The sequence below is a fragment of the Phoenix dactylifera genome, chromosome 3, assembly GCF_009389715.1.
Source record: "Phoenix dactylifera cultivar Barhee BC4 chromosome 3, palm_55x_up_171113_PBpolish2nd_filt_p, whole genome shotgun sequence".
Taxonomy (NCBI): domain Eukaryota; kingdom Viridiplantae; phylum Streptophyta; class Magnoliopsida; order Arecales; family Arecaceae; genus Phoenix; species Phoenix dactylifera.
In genome coordinates, this window is record NC_052394.1 from 12,369,141 (window position 1) to 12,379,116 (window position 9,976).

Sequence of the window (9,976 nt, forward strand, 5' to 3'; positions counted from 1 at the left end):
GTGTATAGCGAATGGGGGACTAAATACATACCCACACAAATCTTCATAGATGTGGTTCCCGAGAGATAAAGAAGGGAAAAAACTAGTATTAGATGATCTATAGAATTTGGTCCCCAATGTATAATGGACAAAGACAAAATAGATAGGAGAATAAACAGGCTTCTTATAGACAGATATTTCTCTCCGAGGTCTTCGCCGGTGTGGGAGGCTTCAGATGGAACAAACTAGGAATAGGGCAAGAAAATAAATAGGGATAAAACCCACGATACACGAAGTCAGGATTACATTTAGCTACCAAATTCATCTCAATTATAAAAATATAAGTAGGAATCTATTTTCATTATTCATTAAATAAAAACTAATATTGGTTCAGAGCGTCCAAGTCTAAACTTAAATACCAAACCCATAGTCTTTACTATTCAAAAAATCACCAATTACAAATTCATAATCAACTGAAGAACTAAACTTCTATTTTGCTAAATAGATTGCCAAGTTTGTTAGGACGAACTCAAAGCCTGGACCATCCTTCGTTCATATCGACTATATTTATCCGAAGAGAGAAAAAGAAAATTAGAGGTATATGAGCGACACAACTCAATAAATAAATCTTCTACTATCTCATTGAGTCAAACATAAATTTTTGTATCTCAATGCATCATTTAAAAAAAATAACAACTATTACAAAATAAAACATTTCATAGTATAGTATATTAAAACAAGTCATAAAGCCAATCATACGTGCATAAATCATTCATATTTCGAAAACATAGTTCCTAGTATATAGCATAAATAAAATCATAAATTATTTACTATTGATCAAATTACTTCTCTCAGACTAAATACTAAGATCACTATGATACTCATGACAAGGCCGTAATCGACAAACATCAACTACTATTACCCGTTGGTAGGGTCGTATGCCAACCAATATTACTCACTGGCAGAATCGTTTGCCAACTATTATTACCTGCTGGCATAGTCATATGCCAACTACTATTGCCCGCTGATAGGATCGTATGCCAACTACTATTTTCTGCTGGCAAGATCATATAAAACTAAATATCGATCCACCCTACTTTCAGGGGCCATACATTGCTGTCTGAGAGCCTTTTTGCCATAGTCATTAAGACAATTTTTCATAAATCATATTTCATGAATCATATTTTTGTGAATCATACATGAATAAAATACTAAATGACTTTATAGAGTTCATAACCCATAAATAAGCACTTTACAGTAGAATAATTATGAAATTATCTTTTTCATAACATAAATATAAATTTCATAATATAGAGTTTATAGTTCACAAATAGGGCTTAACGGTAAAATAATCAGAGATTTATTAATTCACAATAAATTATGAGTTTCATAATATCGTATGCTTAATACTTAATTTTAAGAAAACATGATATCATCAATATTTAATACTTTTTTATATTTTTATAATACCTAAAAATAAGTAAAAATTTAAAAATTAGTAAAGAGTATAAGGCTTACTTACGTCATTCGTCTTAAATTTTCATTCGTCTTAAATTGTCAAACTTCGCTGGATAACTTTGCTGGACGACTCCGCTAGACTAATTTAAAATATTAATAATAAAATTAATTTCTAATTGATGACTTAAATAAAATAATAATTGATGACTTAAATAAAATAATATAAAAAGTTTTGACCGGGTGTATGGTGGTCTCGTGGAATATTTAACACAAATCTTCGTAGATGTGGTTCCAGAGACGTAAAGATGGAGAAAAATTAGTATCAGATGATCTATAGAATTCGGTTCTCCATGTATAATGGACAAAGACAGAATAGATAGGAGAATAAAGAGGCTTCCAGTCTTCCAGATATTTTTCTCCAAGGTCTTCACCGCTGTGGGAGGCTTCGCATGGGACGACCTGGGAATAGGGCGATAGAATTGATAGGGACGGGTGGGGCTTCCTATAAACGAGACTTCGGGGCGAATGGGATTTCATCAGCGATTTTTTTCCAAAACCATGGTTAACCATGGTTCGGGTACTTTTAAGTCCGGATCAGCTGTCTGTGGGTGACGTGGCCCCCCCTCTCTCTCTCTCTCTCTTTCTTTGTGAACCTGTGACTAGAGGTGGGCAACGGGCCGTGCCGGGCCGGCCCGGCCCAGGCCCCCCGGGCCCAAAAACTAAACGGGCCATGCCTGGCACGGCCCGTCCAGCACGGAAGGCCAGCCCGGCCCGGCTCCAGGCCCCTCTATTGGTGGGCCGGGCCGGGCACGGCACGCCACGGGCCGTGCCAGGCACGGCCCGTAACGGGCGCAAACGGGCCGTGCCAGGCACGGCCCGCAACGTCTCCAAACGGGCCGTGCCTGGCACGGCCCGTAACGGCTCCAGACGGACCGTGCCAGGCACGGCCCGTCTGGAGAGGGGGGAGGAAAATAGCCGTTTCCAACGGCTATTTTCGTGAAAATGACCCTTTTACCCCTCCCAACAGTCCAATAACGGCTGAATTGAGGGGTATTTTGGGAAAAATTTTTTTTTGGGCTTCTATAAATAGCCCATTCCTCCCTCATTCTCACCACACCAAACCTCTCATTCTCTCCTTCTCTACTGCTATTATTTCTTTCTTCTAAAGTGCTCTTCTAGCAATTTAATTTTTAGTTTGTTCAAGTGCTACACAAGAGGAGGTTCCTGTTGAGAAGAGAAGGTCGCTTCTGTTGAGAGCACAAGAGGAAGCTCGGAATCTCGGCTCTGCCTCTGCCCTCCGACCCTCTACTCAATTCCTCCTTGCGGTTAGTTTTTATTTTTTGAATTAATCATAGATATGTCATCTTTTGAGGAAAGTCAGTTTGGCATTCCTGTTTCTGAGGGAGAAGAAACTAATCCCCAACCCCCTGTTCCTAGTTCCTCTAGAACTGGTGAACCGAGTGAAGGTCAAACCTCTTCTCGTAAGAGGACTAGTACTGTATGGAATGAATTTGATAGAGTTATGGTTGAGGGAGTCTGGAAAGCTAAATGTAAAAAATGTGCCAAACTTTATAGTTGTAGTAGTAGTGGGGGAACAGGGCATTTAAAAAGACATCAAGAGAGTCATAGGATGTATGATTCTCATGCTCAAACTCAAAATACCCTTAATATACAAGGGGGATTACTTGTAGGTAATTTTGCATATAATCATGAAAATCAAAGAAAAGCACTTGTAAAATGGATAGTTAAGGATGAATTATCTTTTAGTTTATGTGAATCTTTTAATTTTGAAGAATATGTTCAATTAAACCTACAACCTGCTTACAAAAGAACTAGTAGGCGTACATTTAGAAGAGTAGCTATGACCAATTTTTTAGCAATGAAACAAAATTTAATTGAAACACTTTCTACTTTAAATGTAAAAATTTCATTAACTTCTGATATTTGGTCAGCATCTGTAGGTAGTAATTGTTTTATTGCCATTACTGCTCATTATATTGATAATGATTGGCAATTAAATAAACGTATTCTTGCTTTTCGTGCTTTTGATTTTCCACATTCTGGGCAACAAATTTCAAATATAATTTATCAAACTGCATGTTCATATAATATTAATGATAAAATTATGTCTATTACTTTTGATAATGCATCTAATAATAATTCTGCTGTTGTATTATTAAAAGACTCATTGCATCCCATATTAGATGGAAATTTACTGCATATTAGATGTGCATGTCATATCTTAAATCTTTCTGTTCAAGCTGGCATGGGCATGATTCAAGATGTGATTTCAAAAATTAGAAATGCAGTTTCTTTTATTCATGCTTCTAAATCAAGACTTCAAGAATTTAAGGAATTATGCATAAATCATGGTAAACGTTTTAAAAAATTTAAACTTAATGTAATTACTCGTTGGAACTCCACATATAGCATGATACATGATGCATACCCATATAAAAATTTATTAAGTGCATATATTAATGATCGTGGATTAGGATTTACATTGACTGAAACTGATTGGAATAAAGGAAAAATTTTGGAAGATTTTTTGCTTAGTTTTTATAATGCTACCAATGTTCTTTCTGGTATTTATTAGCCTACTTCATGTTCATTTTTACAACAAGCATATATAATTAGTCAAAAATTTGCAGAACATAGATATGATGATGTTTTAATGCCTATTATTGACCTAATGGAATCTAAATGGAATGAGTATTGGGACAGGATATGTCCTATGCATAACTTAGCTGCTGTATTTGATCCTAGAGTTAAATTAAATGGCGTGCTAATTTTACTTGATGCATACTCTGAAAATATGAATCAAGATGCTGAATCTGCTAAAGATGAGGTAAAAAAACTTCTTTATGATATTTATGCTATATATGATGAAAAAATTCGTGGATCTAGAACACAAATACAAACCTCTATTTCTCCTTCTAGTAGTTCTCGTTCGTCATCTATTTTTTCATTCATTGCACAGAGAAGACACACACATGCTTCAAGTTCCTCTTCATCTTCTTCATCTTTAAGTAGTGAACTAGAATTTTATTTACGAAATGATCTTCATTCTGCATATGATGAAAATCAAATAGAGAATCTAGATGTATTATCTTGGTGGAAGAGTGTTAGAAATCAATATCCTGTTATGTCTGCAATTGCACGCGATATTTTAGCTGTGCCGATGTCCACGGTAGCATCGGAATCCGCTTTTAGTGCAGGTCGGCGTGTTCTTGACGAAAAGAGAAGTAGGATGACGGGCGAAACGGAGGAGATGCTTCTCTGCTTCAAGGATTGGCTGGATGCTGAGGCAAGACTTCAAGATAAAGGTGGACATAATACAACATCCTCTGATGATGATGATACAAACACTACTGAAGACTGAAGACTGAAGACTGAAGACTGAAGAGTGAATACTGATTCACTGAATCACTGATGATTAGTAAGATTTCTTAATTTTTTATAATTGTACATTTTTATTGTATTCTGGAGGTCAGACCAAGGTCCAAACCTCGGCCCTTTCTTAGTTTCGTATTGTATTCTAGAGGTCAGACCAAGGTCCAAACCTCCCTTCATGTACCATTTTGATTTAAATTAATAAACTGGTAGGGGTCTATGCCAAACCCCCCACCATTAAGGTGGCTTTATATTCATAAATCATAAATTCTTAGTGTTCAATATTTATTAATTTATTAAAAAAATTTATGAAGCATTAATTTTTATCGGGCCGAGCCGGGCCCAGGCCCGGACCGTGCCAGGCCCGCGTGCCAGCCCGGCCCAGGCCCTTATGGGCCGTGCCGTGCTGGCCCGCGGGCCGTGCCGTGCTTGGCCCGCGGGCCTAGACCGGGCCGTGCCGGCCCAGGCCCGAAGCGGGCCGTGCCTGGCACGGCCCGCTGGCCAGGACCCTCTAGCCCAGCACGGCCCTCTCAAAGGGGCCGTGCCAGGCACGGCCCGGCACTGTAGCTGGCAGGCCGTGCCAGGCACGGCCCGCTTCATGCCGTGCCGTGCCGGGCCGTGGGCGGCCCGGCCCAGTGCCCATCTCTACCTGTGACTCCTTTGCCATTTTTCCCCCATCCTTCACCCCTTGAGCATGGTCCTACTTTAGTCTGCACCTCCAAAACGGATCCGTGCTCATCTCTTTATTTCTTTATGGCTCTACAGCTCACAAACTCTCGAAGGGTCGCTATGAATACGAGGAAGAGAGAGCTTACCTCGCAAGACTAAACAAGGCATTCAACACAATGGAGTCCTTGCTTACTCTCTTAGCTTACTCATGTCTCCTCTCATTCCCAATAGCTGTATTCTTGTGCGTCAAGGCCACCTGGCCAAGCCCGAGGCTCCCTCCTGGCCCGTCAAGGCTCCCAATCATCGGCAATCTTCATCAGTTGGGTGAGCATCCACACCGCTCGCTCCGGTTACTCTCGGAGAAGTATGGTTCCCTCATGAGCCTAAAGCTTGGTTTCATACCAACCATCATCGTATCCTCACGGGAGATGGCCTCCGAGATTCTAAAGACCCAAGATCTCGTCTTTTGCACCAGGCCTCCCCTCGTCGCCTTCAAGCGATTCTCTTATGGTGGACGGGACATGGGATTGTCACCCTACAGCGAACAGTGGAGACAACTGAGGAAGATTAGCATGTTAGAAGTCTTCAGTGCAAAGAGGGTGCAAGCCTTTCAGTCCATAAGGGAGGAAGAAGTGAACACCCTAGTACAAACTCTGTTAACGCAATCCTCGAGTGGTCCTGTGAATCTTAGTGAGATGTCTTTCTGCCTCTTTAACAATATCACTACTCGAGAAATCTTCGGCAGGAGGATTTCGGGTGATGGTGACTGCACGAGCAGCAAATACCATTCTCTCCTAAATGAGATGATGTCTTTACTGGGAGGGTTTTTTTTAGGGGACTTCTTTCCTTCGATGGAGTGGTTGGATGTGCTCACCGGGACGAGAGCGAGGCTCAAGAGGAGCTTCCTTGCCATGGATGAGTTTCTTGAGGAGGAGATCGAAAAGCACATCCATGGTGGAGGAAGCCCAGATGACTTCATTAGTGTTCTCGTCGGGCTTCAGAAGGATTTAAGCCTTGGATTCCCCCTCACCAGGGATCATATCAAAGGCATCGCCATGGTTAGTACCTTTGTCTCACTTCTTCCTTTACTTTGTAGAGCATACAGAGTGCTATGAGTTGTTCTATAAACCTACATGTGCAGAGGAATTATACAATTGTGCTATCATCTTTGAGACATCTGATAAAATTGGAACATAATGGTAATAGTAATAGCATCATCAACAACAACCTCCATAAATCATATATTAATTAAAATTATAATGAAATAAACCTTGTAGTAGCCACATATATTGCCAACCGGAGATGATAAGACTAGAGTTATCTCGTCTTCTTGCCAACCGGAGAGGATAAGAATACTCTTGGGGTCACGTAGTGATGCTCATGTGAGTGGAGGTCGCCGTACAGAACCAGATAAGATTATATCAGCAAAAAAATCAGGTTAGCTTTCGGCTTGGAGATCCAAAAGTCAGCACAGAAGCGCACATGCTAACTATTTGGCAACTTCCGAGTGGGACATGCGAGGTGTGGGAGGGTGGCCCCTAGAGGGGATTAGAAGGGATGACGAAATACTAGTTCAGCTCCCTATCTCATACTTTTGATTGCTTTTATAAGACGTGCACTACCTACAAATTCTGCACCATGTAGTTAATAATGATGCATAAATAATTTGTCCTATTCTAAATGTTTTTATTTTCCTCTCTTACACATAAACACTATATGATTATTATACATGCTTGTTTCTACATTGTCCATACAAATATATTTACAGCAGAGAAATCATGCTATATTGATTTCTCAAAAAAAAAATCAAAAAATTATTTTATATTTGATTTGATAATCACTTTTATACTTGGCAGGATGTGTTTGTTGGTGGATCAGACACCTCTGCATCTATCCTAGAATCGGGAATGACTGAGCTCATGAGGAACTCAATAGTTATGAAGAAAGCACAAGATGAAGTTCGAGGACTCCTTGGAAATAAAGGAAAGGTGGAAGAGGGTGATATTCAACAACTACATTATCTCAAGCTCGTAATTAAGGAAATTCTTCGGTTGCACCCCCCCGCTCCATTGCTAGCCCCTCGAGAATGCATGCAAGATTGCAAGATCAATGGATATAACATTCCTAAGAAGGTAAGGGTGTACATAAATGCATGGGCTATCAGCAGGGATCCTCGACATTGGCAAGATCCAGAAGCCTTCATCCCTGAAAGGTTCGAGAATAATGATATCAATTTCAAAGGGCAACATTTTCAGTTCATACCTTTCGGGAGTGGCCGGAGGATGTGCCCAGGGATGTCATTGGGTGTGGTTTCCGCAGAGCTTGCACTTGCCAATCTTCTCTATAGGTTTGATTGGGACTTGCCTGGTGGAATGAACAAAGAAGATATTGACATGGAAGAGCAATTTGGTTTGGTAGTTCGTAGGAGATCACCTCTTATTCTAGTAGCAACCCCAACATCTTTCGTTACCTAGAGCCTCCTCCATGAACCAAGCAAACTTATCTTGACTATCATGGTTGATTGCAAGTATAAAGGAGGATGGATCGATAAAAATATCTACTCTTATGGCAATAAATATGTTGGGGCTTTTGCCCAATCTCTTCCAAAAGAAAAAGGACTACGTATTATGAAGGTGGTCAATTTATGCATATATTTATGTATTTATGTGTGTATATTAAGTATGTAATCAATATGCTATTTTATACTGTTCGGGCTTGAATCCAGTCTAAAAGTTTAATGTGTTTGATTACATATCCAACCTATTCATATTCAGGTTTCAATCAGGTCTGGGTCAAGTACCAGGCCTATTTATTGGAGTGACAGACTAGTTAGCATATAGAGATATTCCATTTCTACTAGCAAGGTGGTTTAAAGAGAGAACTGCAAGCTTTTTTTTTATAACAAATGCAACTGATTGGTTAATCATACAAATATATAATTCCAATTATCCTCCTAGCAGGACATAGCTATGCACCAAAGATTTTAGGATCCTACAACCATGACCAGATTCCATTATTCAAATTCCTCGCTTTAGTATCCAAAATAAAAAAAAATCCAAAAGAAATTGACAAATCAGTGATGATTTCAGGTTGGCTCATCATCCAAAGACTATAGAAGATCCATAGGATGCCATTCTGATAAGGACTTACAGCAAATATCTATGGCATTTTGCTAAGAAACTTTTAAGTATCATATAGTCTTCAAAATATATTAGAAAAGCAAGTCATGTCTCCTAACTAAAAGATCCACTTTTTTTGACTTATATATTAGTATCTATTTCCAAAAATTTTACATCAACACAAAGTTCTCAAGGATCATTGTATGCAAAACTTTGTGACATTTCAAATGTGTTCATCTAGCCTCTTTAAAAGAGATGACAGTACCGAGCTCCGTTTCTTGTCGTCTTAGTCGAGGATGAGCCAAGAATGTTAGTTGACGAAGATGCTGAGCATCTTGGTCAACCTCTTTTGACAAATTGGACTCTTGTTAAAATAGTCTTAAAAGAGAAACTACTCACAAATCCTACCATCTGATGCAGATGCACTAAGTCAATGGATGATTTGATTAACCATAGGTTGATGATAGAATGTACGAAAGGATCATCTAGCAAGCATCTCTAACTTTATTACGAGATCAATTTTTAGCTAATGATCTTGTCTACTATGTTACAAGTGCTTGGGATCAGAAAATTAAGACTTAAAAAACTTTGTAAGATATGCGAGACCAATTTTCTCAATTAGTCATACAAAATTTATGTTATACTTAAGTGTTTTAAATTATCTTGTATGTGCCAAAGACCTGGTCTAATGTATATGTCCATTATCACTATAGGTTATTTGCACTTGCCCTCTCAAGCTACCTCGATGGTCTTAGAGCATTGAGAGCAAACATGTAAACAAGTGCCACTACTCTCCCTTTGATACAACGTAGAGAAAAAAAGGAAGACATCACTCTTTCCTTTCTGTTCAATAGAAGAGCAGACAAAGCCACCCACTTTTATTAGAGAGAAGAATGTAGAAACCTGCCAAAAACAAAGAACGAATAGTAAACAATATTGCTAACAAACTAAATTTCTAATGAGGTTCCATAACTTTATTTATTTATTCTTTTTATGATTTAGGGAGGCAAAGAGAGCCAACCAACTTTATTAATAAATCATAGGAGGTTTACATTTGTAACAAAGGTGCAGTAGTTCCTAAGTGTAGAATGAAACAGCAATTTAGAGGTGAGAGAGAAGGACAAGAGAGGAGGGAGGTGTGAGTGTTCAAAACGACCCTTCTCCAAAAATTGTACCGATCGAGGTACTGTCCATACCAATCCTTTGTGCTAATAAAATTCTTCACCATTCCAAAAAGCTAGACGTTGACGGAATCATTTGTAAGCTTGATTTTTCCAAGGCTTTTGAAAGAATTCTCCCTCGCTACCTACTCAATGTATGACCCATCGTAACTTTCCACCGAGATGGATTGGATGGAT

The 9,976-nt window shown here is 39.1% G+C and overlaps 1 protein-coding gene and 1 long non-coding RNA gene across 2 annotated transcripts; one reads left to right on the forward strand and one right to left on the reverse strand.

The window, feature by feature from the left end:
• Nucleotides 1-320: 320 nt before the first annotated feature.
• LOC120110236 lies at nucleotides 321-7,326 on the reverse strand. The gene is made up of 2 exons (XR_005511030.1): nucleotides 6,770-7,326; nucleotides 321-540 (listed from the first exon to the last, which is right to left on the reverse strand). It is a non-coding gene; the product is annotated as an uncharacterized LOC120110236 (long non-coding RNA).
• On the forward strand, nucleotides 5,531-8,205 carry LOC103698842 (cytochrome P450 71A1-like). The gene is made up of 2 exons (XM_008780893.4): nucleotides 5,531-6,557; nucleotides 7,356-8,205. Exons 1-2 carry the CDS (start codon nucleotides 5,676-5,678, stop codon nucleotides 7,971-7,973), a joined length of 1,500 nt encoding a protein of 499 aa, XP_008779115.2. The 5' UTR covers nucleotides 5,531-5,675; the 3' UTR covers nucleotides 7,974-8,205.
• Nucleotides 8,206-9,976: the final 1,771 nt, after the last annotated feature.